Genomic DNA, 16772 nt, shown 5'->3' with positions numbered 1-16772 from the left:
GCTGTGCCAACGATTTTGTGCCAGCGCCCTGATGAAAGACCTGCTCAAGCAAAGGCTGCTTTTTAGAGTCCTTTTGTTTTCAAGCAAATCTAATGTGGATCAGAATTGCTTCTCCTGAAGGATGATTGGTGTCCATTTTGTTCTGGTTATCATGTGGACAAGTTTGTGTGACATCCGTAATGTAGAGGGTTTGATTTATTTATTTCGTTTATTACGCGTAGCCACACCAGTTGTTTGACTATTTCACGGTTTCAGACGGTGGCTGTTTGGGTTACAGAGTAGTTCCTACCGAGCTCTTGTATGAACTGATGAATTACATCAGAATGCTGCAAGAAATCAGTTGTTCGCACATGTATTTTTCCATATATGCAATTTAGAAGTTTAACAGACTTCTGGGTTCCTGGTGTTTTAATAACAGAACTGGGTCAATGCTGCTAATCATGAGGAGGGATCTTTTTCCATCCACAACTCACACAGTCTGAAGTCTGTAACCAATTCCTGTTTCAAATAAACAGCGTCTCGCACACGGCTCCAAGCCATGCCGTGCACCTTTATTCAAAAAGATGAGTAATTATCAAGAAAACATACAACCTTTCATACAAGTCTTTCATCCTTCAAAGAAATAAGAGCATTAAAATAGGTATCATTGTCATAGTAATAGGCGTCTCGGATCCTCCGGGTGTATGTCTTTCGGACAGTTTTCAGGCCACAAGCTTCGGCACGTGAAGGGTGTAGTGCGGTGTCAGTCAAAACTGATTTCCTTGTGAATGTTCCTGTGGAGGTTCTTGTCCGTGATTTGCAAAACTAATTGCAATAGCAACTTAGCACAGTGCGTCATAAACACGGACACCCTCCGATAATCTGATGTGATTCAGCACACGTCATATACTTTGAGAAGAATTTAAACAGCAGTACATTTGTCTGAAATCTGGTCTTGCTCAAAGAATGCCTGCATGAAGTAATAATTATTTTCCCTGCTTTTATTAATGAATTGCTGTTTCCATCTTCATCGATCCTCGTTTAAGCAGCTGCTTGAGCTCCGTTCCAAGCACGTTATCCTCCACACGTGCACTGCGGACAGAAACCAGATCTACCGAGGAGAAGCTACCGCTCGCCCATACTGAACTCGGCTGTATTGTAATCTTGAAAACGACACTTTATTAGCGAATCGTAGCTCTGATCGTATTTCTGAAGCAAAAGAAAAGAAACATTGCCCTTGCCTTGCGTGTTAGCTTGTATTTTGTTATTACGTCTGAAATGAAAACGCTTAGATTTTACACGAAGGTCATCTTAACATCTCTTTTTCTTTAACGTTAAAGACCGGCGTCTTTGAGTTCACGATATTTAACTCTCATGCGTGTTTTGGTTTTTGCGTCAACAATCTGAAGGATTGCCAACTAGACAAATCGACTCTAAATGTGAGGTTGTAGTGTTACTGTCTCAGTTCTGAGATCTGCCTACTTTCTCACCTCACATCGGGGTTTATGGGACTTCCATACAGCTTCCTGTCGAAGTCCAAAGAAAATGGCCTGGGGGTGCGGTGCATTTGTCAGCACTTCCATTGACCACAAGCTACTCAGCTGTGCTAAATCACCAGTATGGTTATTACAAAAGAGAGGCTTTCAGCCTCCCTCCCGCTTCCTTCCCATCCCCTCTTGTTCCCAGGGGACATGCTCACCTTGGTTGTATGACCCGTATAATCAGAAGAGGCAGCCACCAGAGTGAGCAGGTTGGAAGATCAAACCTTATAAAATTCACATCTCTTACCACCAGCTTTTCTCTTTTTGCCTATAATGAGCATATGGGGCTCTACTTATAGATTCTAGGCTTTAAGACATTGCTATTAAATAGCTGACCACTTTGAAATGATTGGGTTTTGTTTGCCATCTCATTACGAATATTCCAGAATTGACTAGCCATGTCTCTAGAGGCGTTTGCAGACTGTTTGATTGTATTTATTTCTGTCATCCTAGAACGCATCATTCTCAAAGCTCGGGTTTCAAGGCGATTTGTAAACGAAAGATGCTTGCAGGTGATGCCTCTCCTAACATGCGTGTAGGTGGCTCCCCCCCCCCCCCTTATCCTGATTGAATGTCTGCTGGTGAAAGGGAGAACTAGACCAAAAGACAAGTTAAATGAGAATGTGCTTGAGGCACAAGGTCAATGCCTGTGGGCCCCAGTCCTGCAGAACTTATCCCCCAGGGGGGAGATTAAAGAGGGTTTGCTTGCCCATTAATGCAGCTCTTCAGTGGGAAAATTGAACCAGTGACCCAGGCAGGGAGGAGGGAGGCACCTGCCCCTGTTTTTCTATGGTGCTTGTCAGTTGTCAGGTCTTTGTTGCCATTAAGGTATTCTTTGATGGGGGTTCAGGGGGAAGATGAACTAAAGGCCCCATGGCGATTGAGGTGGCCCTCTTTGTTGCTCAGAGGTGCAGGGGTAGTGGGTGGAATTTTAGGACTCTGGTCTAATACGCTGGAAGAGGCAGACGCTTCCGTTCCAGCATGAGTTACTGTAGTGACAAGTGTGACTAGACTGGTTTCAAGAGGGCTTCAAAACAGCCATTAGTTAACCTCCAAACTCCTTATTTTCTTTCTTTCTCTTTGAAGAATTTTAAGAATAGGCTCTTTGAGCACTATCGGTTATTAATGGAGTAGTAGAATTATACGGGACTTGTGAACTGGCTTCTTAATGAGGACACATAAAACACTTGTCTAAACACTCGTATAAACATTTGTATAAAAAGAATGCTACGTGTCCTTTTGAAGGAAGGAAGATGAGAAAAGCTTTGTCTGCTGCCAAATGCTGTGTGTTGGTTAGTTCTTCTCTGAGCCCTGTGCCTAAGCTTTGTCTACGTTCGGGCTTGTCTGCTGCACCAATTTGCTGTTCTTGGCAGCCAGGCTGCACAGAGGTATGCAAAACAGCCGTGGAGAGTCCCACACCGCAAGCGTGAAAAACAGCCGACACTTGCACAAAGAGCTACTCTCCACACTGGGATTTACTAAGCAAGTGTGTTCGCCCATTTCGTGTTCTAAAAAACAGTTTTCTTGAATGAAATGAGGCGTCTGAGAATCATAAATTCGCCATATTTCGTTGTAGTTTGAGAAACGGTTAGGTTCTGAGAGTGGTTTGTTTTGTTTTTTTCTTTCCCCTCTCATGTATTTTTTGTTAAATACACACATGTAGAGCGGATCAATTTTTGTGTGTAACGTAATCGAAAACAACGAGGTATGAAGCTGGGAATTTTAATAGTGAGAACTGTAAAGATCATATTTAATTTCGGGTCGCTGAGTTAGTTCTAAATGGTTCTTCTGGCCGATGACAATTTCCACAGTTACATTGATTGCAAAAGTTTTTAACAGGCTCCTCGTGCCAAAGAGCAAGGAAATGTGTGATGTCTTAAGAATGTCCTCAGATAAGGGGAACCAACTGCCCTCGGGCTTTGCTCCCCGGAGAGACAAGGAAAGAGTTCAAGCTTTGTTAATGATTTGGCTGTTTTTAAAGGAGAGCAAACGACTGCATCGTGAGCAGATGGGAAGCCGAGGTTTGTTTAACATCTCACTGTCTTGCATGCTGCCAGCAGCCAACGCCCCCAATCCCCACCTTGTTGTCTCAGTCATCTCCTGTGAAGAAAACACTCCTAATGTGTCGAAACCTGCATGGAAACTTATTCAACTGACTGCTTAACACTGACAGTCAGAGAATGCCTGTAGTGTAGAGAGAGAGAGAGAGCGTGGTGTATTGTCGTAGGGACCCTTATGCACTTCCTGTATTATTCATTTTGGATCTCTTTGTGAAAGAAACTGTGGCTTAAGGCTGAGTATGTACATGTATACGCGTGTTTTTAAAAAAAAACAACAACAAAACCAGGCGTCAGGACCGAGCTGGTTTGATCATGTAGAGATTCGGCACTTAGAGTATTCGCTGTGGAAATCAGAGCCAAGAGGAACGCGATTTAACAGCAGTGCAGCACAATAGCAAAGCTTCAACTCTCCTCTGCATGGATGAGTGAGAGAGAGAGAGAGAGAGATAGGAGGGTGGTGTTTTCTGGCATGAAAGCTGAGAGGCCTGTTGTGCTCCCTCTTGACTTATGAATTAGTCTGCTGCAGGTCGTAGCACTTCTGCCCTGTAGTGCAAGCGTCATGTTAAAGCAGATGACTCGGACTCTGGTTACCCCTAAGGGTCTGGCTGACACAGAGGTCATGGTCTGTGAAAGCTATTTAAAAAAAACTCAAAAGGTTGATGCGAACACCCCGGTATTCACAATCTGACTGTACACCCATATAGCAGTCCATGTTGTTTCTGGAAGCACACAGACTTTTCCTTGCCTTTATGCTACGGGATTGTTTTGGAACAGTTTGAGTGGCTTTTAATGGGCTCTGAAATGGACTTTAGTCCTAAAAAGCTCTAAAATGCCTTGGCTCAGACTCTGCTTTCGTTTATGAGCCATGAAGTTTCAGCTCATGACTTGTGTCCCGCTGGAAATACCATTTCGCTTTCGGAAATGACACGGAATTGGCAGCCCGCTTACTTTTTCTCGCACCTTGCCTGGTAGGTGGTCCCGGGTATCATTTCAGTACTAACAGTTACTGCTCCAGCAACATCTGATGTCATGCTAATTGTTTGCAGATGTAATGTGTTCTCTCTGTATGTGTCTGCTTCACGCAGGCGAATTAACAACGGCGTCCTTTCGCCTGCGTTCAATTTTCCCACTCGTTTCACTGAAACCAGAATGAGGTTCGTCGGAACGGCTCTCAGACATTTCTGGTTGTCAAGGAAACGTGGTACGAAAGGCTGAGCCGAACGGTGGACGGTTTGGTCTGCTGCTTTGTGAGAGCAAAGCGATTCTGTTTCCTGGCACGCTTTAGATAAGCTGTTCAAAAGCAGCTTGTTCATGTCTTTTTGTGCAGGACCTTTCTGCTTCTAAAGCAGTTATTTCAACCACACATATACTATAAATCATGTCAAAGCAGCAAGGGGAGATTTCTGAGATTGTATCAAGGTCGGTCACATGGTGTTTGAATGTCTGTAGGTCCCCTCCGTGTCAGGAAAGAAATAGGATGTCGAGAAATATGACACAGTGTTCAGAAATTGACGTGTAATAGTGACGGCTGCTGCCCCCTTGTGTTAAGTATGCACGAGTAAACATGACTGACATCATCTCCCACCCTTTTTTTTCTCTCCCCCCAATTTTACATTCATAGATTCCTGTTTTTTTTTTCCTCCCACCAAAGACTTTGTCGCTGTCGCTTGCCCTGTGTGCAAACATTGGTGTCAGCAGTATAATGTACAAATCACTGGAGAGACCATTTCTACTCAGGCGCTCGGGAACAGGGAAACTCTTTTACATGCTTCAGGTGTTTCCTGCCTAATGCAAAAATACAGGCTTTTCCGAGCTGCAGCAATGTCAGGTAGAGGACATTTTCCGACCAGAGTTCTCTCCTTCACTCGCTCCATCTCTTGCTAGCATACTAATGGCTGGTTGCTTTTTTTTCTTCTTCTTCTTCTTCTTCTTCTGCTAGTGTATGCTGTGTAGCTGCTCAGTACTAAATGAGAAATGGACCCGAGTGGAGTATGTGCTTCTCATACTGAGACAACGATGTGCGCATCCTGAATATAAAACAATGTGTCGGACATTTTCAGATTCAAAACTTGCACGAGACGTCGTATTTTATAAAAGCAGGAACTGTCGGTTATGGTCTCGATTGCATTCTGGGGATATTCTGCACCTTCGTATTATTTAAGTTTATTGTGTGTTTTGTGTTGCAGGAATGCTGGTTGTGAATGTCACCTGGAGGAATAAAACCTATGTGGGCACTCTTCTCGACTGCACCAGACATGACTGGGCCCCTCCACGGTAACGAAACACATGATGGAATATCATTAGAGGAAAGATGAAAAATGCATAACAAAAATATGTGCAATTAATATCATTACTGCAGCGAGAGAGAGCAGGCAATGCCAGCATGTGTGTGGCAGGGCGTCTTTTCAGCATTCTGTCAGAGGTTGATGTCTCAGAACTATGTGCTTTTGAAATGCAACATCAGGGTGGAATTGATTTTTTTTTTTTTTTCTTTCTCCTCGTCATTGATCCAGAGCATCAAAGCTGAAGCTTTCAGCATGTTAGGATTTCACCGTTTTTGATCCTGCCTTTATTGAGTCCGAGTGCTTTGTACGTTCAAGTTTGACCTACTTTTCAGGTTCATACGTACAGTGTATCAAAGGTTTGATGAAGTTATTCCTCTTAATAGCCCTGTACAGACTATGGCTCTCAGTGCATTTTTCATCATTGTATACAGTTTAGTAAGATGTCCGCCAGAATTAGTTAGGAGAACTCTAGAAAAGTGCATTTCCATAGAACTTGATATCAGACAATGATAAGATATAGTGTAGACAACCTTATTGAACTCTGCTTCGGTATAAATGCCTGTTCCTATATTTCTAGATGCAGGAAAACTATACAGCTTTGTGGGTATTTTCCCACTCCTTTTGTTTTGTTTTGTTTTCTCTGAGCCAGCAAAAAGAATGAGACTGGCAATTCAAATGAGCTCCCTCGCTGTTTTTTTTTGTTGTTGTTTTGGTTTTTTTTTTTGCCCAAGCTTATGCCCTGTCTGTTAGAGGATGTTATCACCACATATCTAAACAGTGGACAGGTCACCATAGCCTAATGCTGCAGTGCGCCATCTGTCACAACAAGCACCGCTGTCAAGATCAGGGATAACAAGAGGATAAAAAAACCCTCTGCACATCTCACCTGGGGCTGCCAAAGTGGCACTTCCTGAATCAAAATGGAGATGATTCAGAGAAGAGGCTATTCCACCGAGTGCCCTCGCATTACTAGTCGTGTCCTGTATGGTACATGAAAATTTAGCCAGAGAATTCAGCATGTTACTCTGGTAACAAAACCGATCTTCTTTGTTCAGATGGTTTGATGAGTAACCTGTCAATTATAACCATTGTTGGTGACATTGTCGCAAAGTGACGTTTCCTCCAAGCTGATCATTTCTCTTCTTGTTCTCTCAGATTTTGTGAGTCACCCACAAGTGATATGGAGATAAAAAACGGACGAGGCAGGGGGAAAAGAATGAGACCCAATAGCAACACTCCAGTGAATGAGAATAGCAACTCCTCTGACAACAAGGGGAGCAATAGCAGCAAGACACGAGCAGCATCCAACAGCAAAGGACGACGGGGCAGTCAGAACTCTTCGGAGCGCCGTACGCCACCCAATAGTAATACCGAGGACATCAAGGCCAGCCCATCATCTATAAACAAACGCAAGAACAAGCCTGCCTCAGACATGGAGCCAAATTCTAGCTCAGAGGACACCAAAGGTAGTAAGCGTATGCGCACCAGCTCGAACAGTGGAATGCCTCATGCCGTCCTTCCCATCCCCATTATCAAAGCAGAGCCCCTGCCCCCTTCTCTAGATCGCAGTTGCCCCTCCCCAGTGCTTATTGACTGCCCGCATCCCAACTGCAACAAGAAATACAAGCACATAAATGGGCTGAAGTACCACCAGGCCCGTGCCCACAATGATGATGATATCAAACTGGAAATGGATGGGGACAGTGAATATGGGGAGGATTCTACTTTGCATCCAGAACCAGGCAGCTGCAATGGAGCCTCTATTTCTCAGAAAGGCTGCGTTTCTCCAGCCCGATCAGTTACCCCAAAAGGCAGAGGGTTTGATGCTCAGAGCCCATCACCGTCATCGGGCAAGTATGCCTCCAAACAGTCCAGCAAAAAGAAGGCTGAGGCTGACCACGATTCTGGACTGCATTTAGATGGCTGCGAAGATGGCCCATGTCTGACAGACGAGGCTAGCAACGATGGCATTGATGATAAGAAAAGTTTAGACAAGGCTAAGAAATCTGGTTCCAAAGCAGATAAGCTGTCTCAGAAGGCTGTAAAGTCTGCAAGAGCGATCGTACCATCCATACCACAACAACTCTATGGCTTGCAAGCGTCAAGCTTCCCTGCACCAAACTCTAGTTCCTCTATGAGCATGAGCACAGTGGTACAGTCCGTTCCCAAAAGCCCACAGCTGAAAGCCATCCAGCCTAAGCCTGTAGTAAGTGGAGACCCTTCTATGAACCCAGCTTTAAGTGGTTCCAAGGACAAAAAGAAAAAAGACAAGAAAAAGAAGGAGGGTGCAAAGGAGGGCGACAGTCCAAAAGCCCCTGGAAAGGGAGGGAAGTCAGAGGAAGGAAAAAGTCCTTACTCTGAATCCTCAGACCCAGGCAGCAAGAGTGATTGCCTTCTCAACGGTTCAACAGATCCCCACCAGAGTCGCTTGGCCAGTATCAAGGCTGAAGCTGATAAAATCTATAGCTTTACTGATAACGCTCCCAGTCCATCAATTGGTGTAGCCAGTCGGATAGACAGTGGAGGAATGCCACAACCTCTCACCCCACTCCATGTAGTCACCCAAAATGGAGCAGATAACTCCTCAGTGAAAACCAACAGCCCAGCCTACTCTGACATTTCAGATGCTGGTGAAGACGGCGAGGGCAAGGTGGAAGGTGTGAAGGTAAAGTCCGAGGATCAGGCACCCAGAGAAGGTGCTAAAAAGGCTCTTTTTGCCACGCAGCCTCCAAACAAAGAGTCTCCCTACTATCCCAACTATGAGACATACTACTCACCTAACTATGCCAATCCAAATCCCAGTCCAGGGGTCTCAAATACTGGTGTACTGTTGCAGGATGGCGCTGTGAAAGTCAAGAAAGAAGAAGAGACGGACATAGGGGACGAAAAAGGCAAATCCGAACAGCCTGAGGATCGCAAGACGGATATTAGCACGCCTAGTCAACAGCAACAACAGCCGTCTGTCATCCAGCAGCGGTCTAATATGTATATGCAGCCTCTGTACTATAATCAATACGCCTATGCCTATGGGTATTCGCCAGACCAGGCTTATCATAATCATTTGATGAATACTAATCCAGCCTACAGGCAGCAGTGCGAGGAACGGCAGAGACAGGCTGCTGAGCAACACAGAGTGGGAGAGAAAAAATCCGAGGCTGTTCAGAAGGACAGGGACGTTTCTGTCAAGTCAGAGGAGTGGAAACAAAAGGCATCCGTTCCTCCAACTTTGTCTAAAGCACCAAGCCTCTCTGACCTCGGTAAGCCCTCACCCCAGAGCAAGCCCAAAGAGCTGACCTCTGAGCCAGCCAAATCAGTCATTATCCCAAAGGCGGAAGATGGGAAGCCATCAGCCCAGCCGCCAGAAGGGCTAAAGATGAAACTGAGTGAGGGTGGACACCATGGAAAAGAGGAGCAGAAACCCAGTATTGACTCTGGAAGGCCATCAGCCATGGAACAGGCCATGTACATGTACAGACAGGTGAGAAAAATCTTGAGGGGTTTTATTTGTTTGTTTGTTTTTTCGTCAGTGTAATTCATTTTCTTTATGTACTCTGGAAAAGAGATCCTAAAGTCATTTTTTTTCTTCTTCCAGGAGCCTGATTCTCGGCTATGGCCCTATGTTTACCCCAGCAAGTACCCCGAAGCGCAGAAACAGCTAGACGAGGAGAGGTGGAAGGAAGAACGAGAGCGAGAACGAGATCGCGATAGAGATCGAGACAGGGACAGAGAGCGAGAGCGAGATCGAGAGCGAGACAGGAAAATTAAAGAGGAGAGATCTCGTCACAGAGATACTCCTAAAGAAGAGGGCAAAGACGGGATTGAGCCACGGACCTCAACAGCCTCTGACGAGCACAGAGGGATCAGTAAAGACCCCAGAGCACATATGCAGTTCTCTTCAGCTCTGCCTCAACACCAGTCTTATATGCCATACATGCATGGGTACCCCTACAGCCAGGGTTATGACCCGGGTCACCCAGGATACAGAGGGATGCCGTCTGTGATGATGCAGAACTACCCAGGTAAGATAGTAACAGACTGACGGGTTTGGACACGTGTAGCCTTCCTAATTTTTCAGTAAGAAAAATCTCCACAGTTCTACCCAATGTTAATGGTGCATGTTTTACCTCTTTACAGGGTCCTACCTGCCAGCAGGTTACTCATTTTCACCGTACAGCACTAAGATTTCACCAGGTGATGAAAGCGATAAAGCTCGTGCCAGTCCGACAGTGACTGGCAAATCGGCTTCGGATTCTAAAGCCTTGGATATCCTGCATCAACACGCAAGCCAGTACAAGAGCAAATCGCCCACAGTGGGTGACAAAGCATCTCATGACAGAGAGCGAGGTGGAGGCGAAAGAGAGCGAGAAGGTGACCGACCACGATCCTCCCCCTCGCAGAGAATAATGCCTTCCCATCACCACCTGGGCTACTCTCTTATCTCCGGACAGTACGATCTGTCTTATGCCCCCGGTGAGTGAGTAAAGAATTTGCTTGTGTAGAGGATTGTTGTGCCGTCATCACCATCTGTTCTGGACATACGTATTTTCAGATTAATCACTAGGAGAATGTTGCGATGCAAAAGAGAAATTGCCGATTTGAGTGGTTTTAGGAAATCACACCGATCACGTGACCGTTTTGAAACGTACTAATTAAACATTTGAATATATTGGGTTCTTGGCCATCTTAGAGTGGCCTTAAAGTTTATAAAACATTTCACATTGATAAATCCTTATAGCAGACAGTTTTTCGAGAGATATGGGGAGTTGAATATCCCCTAGAATTTTGTTTTGTTTAGGTTTTTTTTTTTTTTTTTTTTTTTTGGGAATTATTTTTGGAAGTATTTACTGGCCATGCGAAATCATAAAAAGTGTTTGTGCATGTAGGGATTAGAGCACTTGTAATTTGGATGTTTATAGAATCGGCATTTCTTGATGAGAGTGAAAGTGTTTTTCATCACGTTGTCTTTGTGAAACCACATCAAGTAATTTATTGCTCAGTATAGAAAAAAGGTTTGCGGTATTTAAAACAAGTTTCGGGTGATGCAGCCCAAGGTCCTCACTACTGTTGAGATATTTATTTTTCCAAACAAGTCTACTTTGATTCCTGACAAATGCAAACCCCCCCCCCCCCCTCCCTTTTTTCCCCCTCGTCTTCAGCTATCGTTGCGAGTCAGCAAGCCTCTGGCCCTTCGCTCTACCCCCCTGCACGGAGGTGAGGATGGTAAGATCTTCTTCTCTGTGGTTTCTAAATTCTGAACTACAGCATGGATGCCTATCCTACAACGAGTCGTAGTAGTATGCAGTCTGTGTTGCCCTCTAGTGGAATAAATCCTTGTTTATTGAAGACAGTAAATCAGAACAATTTAAGAGCTTTATGTATTTTTTTTTTCTTTTCTTGTTGTAATAAGTCTGTCTCTTGTATTTCTTGTAGGCACACATGACCATGTCAGTACTGTTCCCTATATTTGCTCCAGCACCTCCAGATGGTGACTTGTGGACCTCAAGCTTGCCTGCAGCCATGTGATGAGATCACATGAGGGAAGAGTGTGGACTTTACGACATCAGTTCAATGGTGTTCCTGAATAATTTTTTTGGTTTTGTTTGTTTGTTCTTTCCGGATATCCCGGTGTCTTTGACCTCCATCGTTGGAGATGGATGTGGGTTGCCAGTATCGCCCCAGCCCTATGCCCCTCTGGAAGAGCTCGGTCACACGTCCCCTCTGTCACACTAATGAGGTACTCATGAGGGATGAGCCACGGCGCCTTCTGCACAGAGTCATGATGTGGAAGCTCTTTAAAAAAACAAATAAAAAACCCTTGAATTTCAGGAACATGAGGGACAGAGGAAGCAGGAAATGGACAGCATGGAAACGTCATGTGACTACTTCGCTTTGTTTACCAGTCTGGGTCTTGAGGAAAAACTTGACGGAACTGTTACTCAAGTGCCCCAAGGACACACAAATTGATGGATATTTCCTCTCTTTTTTTTTGCTTTCTGTTTTTAAGGGTGAGAACGAGAACAGTCGCCATCCTCGTGGTTTTTCTCATTTCTTGTCCAGACACAAACACCGGCTGGACTCTATGCAAGCTATTGATGCTCACCTCTTTCATCCGGTTTAGATTCAGGGGATATACTACAGTTCCTGTTAGGAAAGTTTGACATCTGCTAACAGGAGTTCACACAAGTGTAGTTTTGTTAAGACATTCACAACACCACTCTCTCTTCTAATCAGCCTGTGTCGATCAGCACGTTATTGTTTTTAGGAGACCTCTGCACACCTGTCCTTTCCCATCAGCCTGTTTGCATCGAACGCTATACCGGCTACGAGTACTAGCAAACGGATTTCCTCCAAGGGGCTCCACCTTACTCCAGCGCCATTTACACCTGCTCTTACTGGGACTACTGACCTTCGGCTGCTTTAGATAGGTGCTCCAACATGCTGCAAAGAACTCCATTTGTAAGGGGGAAGGGGGGGCGGGGGAGACATCTAGACTGCGTTCTCTGCTAGTAGGCTGGACCAGAGTAGTGCCTTCCTTTGTGGCAGCACAACCAGCACCTCAGAGTGGCCCCGCTAGGAGGAAGGCATTCGTTCTCTTATCGTTATAGGAGCTTCACCGTGGCCCGGCTTCTCTAACCGAGACGGTCTTTCTGTGACGAAGCGCATGTGCCCGTGTGACATGGGATTGACCCAGACATTTTCCAAACCACACGGCCTGGTCATAAACCAGTCGAACACACCCACGCTGTTGTTCACGATGCTGCTGCTTGAGAGTCTCATGCCAAACTGCATGACCAGAGTGTAAGACCTGGGGGAAGTACCCTCACGAACGCAGGAAGTCTGTATGGGATATTCACGTCTGTGTGCCGTGGCTAAACAGGCAACACTAGACCCACTATGTGAGGTCCGTAGTCGGGTCGGTACTCGGCACAGATTTCTCCGAATACGTCGATGTGTAGAATTATTGTATAGCTGACAGTGGAGTACGTGTGCTTTTTGTCCGTGTTCACTATCGGAGCCGCAGTTCTTCGGATAAGCCCCCAGGTCCCTCTCCTTCCCACTCCGTCATGTGTATCTGCGTGGTGTAGTATAGCACTAGAAAAATATTAACCTACACCGACATGGAGGCAAGCTGTGCACGTTTGCCTCACTTCCTGTTGCTACCAACCCCGCTCTCTCACACATGCACTCACGATGTGCTTTCTGTATATATTGTACAGAGGAATTATTTTAAAGAGGTTGTTGGATGCTATTGGATTTTCCTACTCTTTTGTTTTTTGGTTTGTTTGTTTTTTTTGGTCTGTTAGCCTTTTTTCTACTATTGTTGATATAATATGAATATGTAGCTGGTGTAACGGCTTTATAATTGAAGTGTTATATATTACATTTCCAGCTTGCCCCCCCCCCCACCCCCCTACCTCTCTTTCTCTTTCTCTCTTTTTTTTTTTTCCCCTCCCACTCGTGATCCCATGTTTGCTAAGCATGTCACCACTCAGTGTTCGGTTTCAGTTGGGCTGTCCCGGGTGTTTACGTAATATACGAACGCCAGCTGTGGTGAGCTATATTAAAGGACTTTTGTCCAAGTTTGTGCTAACATACAGTAAATAAATACAGGTCAGTTTTACGATGGAGATGCTCTCAATTCCTACTCCCATCAAATGTGCCCTAGTGCCATTTTTACCCATTTTTTCAAGGGGCCACATGGTTAATCCTTTTACGTATTAAGCCAGTTATTCCCCTTAAGGCATATTATATAGTTATGTCAGTACGATTAAGCAGGAAAGATGAGTGAGGAATGTAAATCTGGACCCGGGTGAAACCGGTTCCCTGTACGACTCTTACCTGCTTCCGTAAGATGCACGTCATTACAGCAAGGCAGGTGAATTTGGTTTTTTGGGGTTTTTTTTTTTTTACGATACGCCATCGACGCAGGAAGAGGTTTATTCCACACTAAACAAAAATGATATTGAGCATATAATGGAACGATTATAACGGGACGCATTGTCTCTACGTAATCACTTAGTCCTACCTTAAACACTAACAGATACGTGGGCTCAGAAACGGAGCCGCATTCAAATTTCACGTTTTCTTCCGAGGTTTCTGGACTGTGCGGCTGAATCAGGACAGCCGGATTTCTGTCGGACTTGCTGGGCAGATTACACAGGTGATTTGGGGAGCACTTTCTTTTTAATCTTAAACACTCTCAGATTAGAAGTTGTTGGGGTTTTTTTTCTTTAAAGCTGGGGTATGTCTGTTTTCCCCATACCCAAATCCAAACTGTACCAATTTCCAGAAAGACCTGGACTTGCATTAGCAGAAGAGAAGATCCCTTGGGCATTTGGGCGAAGAGATTTTACATAAGTAGTAGTAACTGTTTTATCTTTGATCATTTAACCAGTTAACGTGCTGTCTGGTGATTAAAAAGCTCTTGTAATAAGTTATTTTTGAGGCAGTTTCAGTACTCGTTTACCCTGAGTAAGGTAAGTCAGTCAGTTTTGTTTTGAAATGTCGCAGGTGTTCACATTTGTCTCATACGGTGCTACTATGCCTGGTCCCGTGTGGTCCTTGACATGAGGACGATGTGTGTTGTTTTTGTTTCGGTTTGTTTTTGTCTTTTTTTTTTTTTCTTTTTTTTCCCCTCCCCAGTTTCTACTTCCTGATATATTTGGTCCCTACAAATTGTCACACCCGTGGTTCCCCCTCCATTCTCAGTTATTGGTACTTGAAAGAAAGATGTTTACAGCTTTTGTTGATTTCTACGTTTGGATGCATTTCTCTTGTAATCCTGTCTGTCCCTCTTCCTCAGTCTCTGAGCTCTGCATCGTTCTTTCTCTGCCTCTATCCCTCACTGTTTTCCTGGGGTTGTCGTATGTAAAGTGTACATTGCCACATGTCTTTTGGTTGTTTTTTTTTTGTTGTTTTTTGTTGTTTGTTTTTTTTTTTTATACAATATTCTAACTTGCCTTTGTACATTTAGGCAGAAAATAAATCTTTTTATGAGACAATCACTCCTGTAGCTCTGCCTCATCTGTACTTTTTTCCATTTTAGGTCAGTTATGATGGAGCATTGTATTATTTTACTCTTAATTCCCTTAAAAAACTCAGAATCACTGCTGTGCCCGTAACCCTCACCTGCTCAGCTAGAGACCTGGACTGTATTCTGTCTCACTTGTGAGTCGTTTCGGATAATAATAAAAAAAAGCCGAACGATGTAAATGTACAATACTGAGTGTTACTAAGTTGTAAATACATTTAAAAGCAAAGTAAATGTTTTAACGGAATGTAAATGGTCAATATTAATACAATAAAATGTGATCAACACCATCAACATGGTCATATTTTCACACATGATTGCCCTGATAAAAGATTGAAAATAATATTATCACGTATGATCTACCATTTCATAGTGCGTTAAATAGTTCATGTATGGCAGGAATGTGATGCCATGATTCTAGGGCTTATGACTGATATCCTCCACCTTGAATGTTTAAAGCTTCTTTTTCACGTTCATAATACTCTGTAATAAAAAATTAAAAATAAATAAACTTTTCTGGGTTCTAGATCATTTTCCAGGTTGGTTTAAAAAAAAAAATGCTTTTACTGTAAAGAATAAATGTGTCAATCAAACTAACAAGCAATAAACACTGCTATACTGGATGAAGACCACTTCCTCTGACGGAGACGAAATGTACGTCTTTGCTTCCCCCTTGCTTCACCGAAAGCTATGCTTTCAAGCTTTTAACATTTTACTTCACCCGTTCAAGTGCCATATTTATCTCAGGAAATGATGCACAACAGCTGCACGCTGGGAGCTGTATTTATTCTCTAATTAGACTTTGCACTGTCTGGTAGATAGTTAATGTTGCTATAATTCTCCTACAGACTTTTATAACCTTTTACTCAGCCTTTGCTTGAGAGGCTTTTAAGTGCCGACATTAGGGACTCTATCCATGAGACTCCTAAGACTTTTTAAAATCTATGTTTAGCATCCCAGGATAAGGAGAAAGATCCAGTATCGGGGACATTTCTCTCCATCCTTCCTGATTTACTGAGATGTATCAGATTTTCATGAACATTCAGTTCTGTGCAAAAGTCTTAGGCACATGCAAAGAAATGCTGTCGAGCAAGGATGTCTTAAAAAAAAAATGTTTTATGTAATGTTTCTACATTACATAAAAATACTATAAAGAGAAGTAAACAGTAATAAATGAAACAAAGTCAACATTTGGTGTGACGAAATATTGCTTTAATTTGTATAATGTGTGCCGTTTTATAAGTAATATTGTGTTTATAAGTTTTACTGAGCGTCTTGCAGAGCCAGTTCTTCTGGATCCTTTGTCGCACTCGCTTCTTATTTTTGCAGCAAAACCCAGCAGCCTTCACTGTGTTGGCTGAAATGTGGTCTCTAATGTAATGTGCTGCTTTCTTTACTGACGTGCAAACAGTTTTCGTTAACATTCAGTTTTGTGCTGGAGAACTGATGTTTGGAAATATAAAAGGTTCTTGTACTAATGTAGAAGTCCATCCGTCCATTTTCTGTACCACTTATCCTACATGGGGGAGAATGGAGCCTATCAGTGGGGTCAGTGCTTAAGACGTTGGGCTACTGACCGGAAGTTCGGGAGCTGAAATCCCAGCACTTCCAAGCTGCCATTGCTGGGTCCTTGAGCAAGCAAGGCCCTTAACCCTCAACTGCTCAGTTGTATAAATGAGATGAGGATAAGGACGTCTGCCAAATGCCATACATGTAAGTGTAAATGTATCCCAGGGAATTTGGAAAACTTGGGGCACAAAGCAGGGGACACCCTAGTCAGGGTGCTAATCCATCACAGGGCACGCGTTCACACACTCCAGAAGTTCCTGAAGGAAACCCCCGAAATGGTGGAGAACATGCGAGCTCTGCACATTCG

At 43.9% G+C, this 16772-nt stretch overlaps 1 protein-coding gene across 2 annotated transcripts in view; it reads left to right on the top strand.

The window, feature by feature from the left end:
- Positions 1-16262, top strand: part of znf609a (zinc finger protein 609a) — a 121317-nt gene extending 105055 nt beyond the window's left edge. Inside the window, exons 4-9 of one of the 2 annotated variants that reach the window (XM_053642106.1) lie at positions 5767-5854; positions 7021-9343; positions 9458-9884; positions 10000-10335; positions 11022-11076; positions 11296-16262. In XM_053642106.1, coding sequence (XP_053498081.1) covers positions 5767-5854; positions 7021-9343; positions 9458-9884; positions 10000-10335; positions 11022-11076; positions 11296-11305 — 3239 coding nt within the window. In that variant the 3' untranslated portion in view covers positions 11306-16262. Of the gene's footprint in view, positions 1-5766; positions 5855-7020; positions 9344-9457; positions 9885-9999; positions 10336-11021; positions 11086-11295 lie in introns of both variants that reach the window. The other variant, XM_053642107.1, reaches the window with a different exon arrangement.
- The last annotated feature ends 510 nt before the right edge of the window (positions 16263-16772 follow it).

The sequence above is a fragment of the Ictalurus furcatus genome, chromosome 14 (assembly GCF_023375685.1).
Source record: "Ictalurus furcatus strain D&B chromosome 14, Billie_1.0, whole genome shotgun sequence".
NCBI classification, from domain to species: domain Eukaryota; kingdom Metazoa; phylum Chordata; class Actinopteri; order Siluriformes; family Ictaluridae; genus Ictalurus; species Ictalurus furcatus.
Note: the sequence above shows the minus strand (reverse complement) of the source record. Positions and strands in the feature narration are given on the sequence as shown.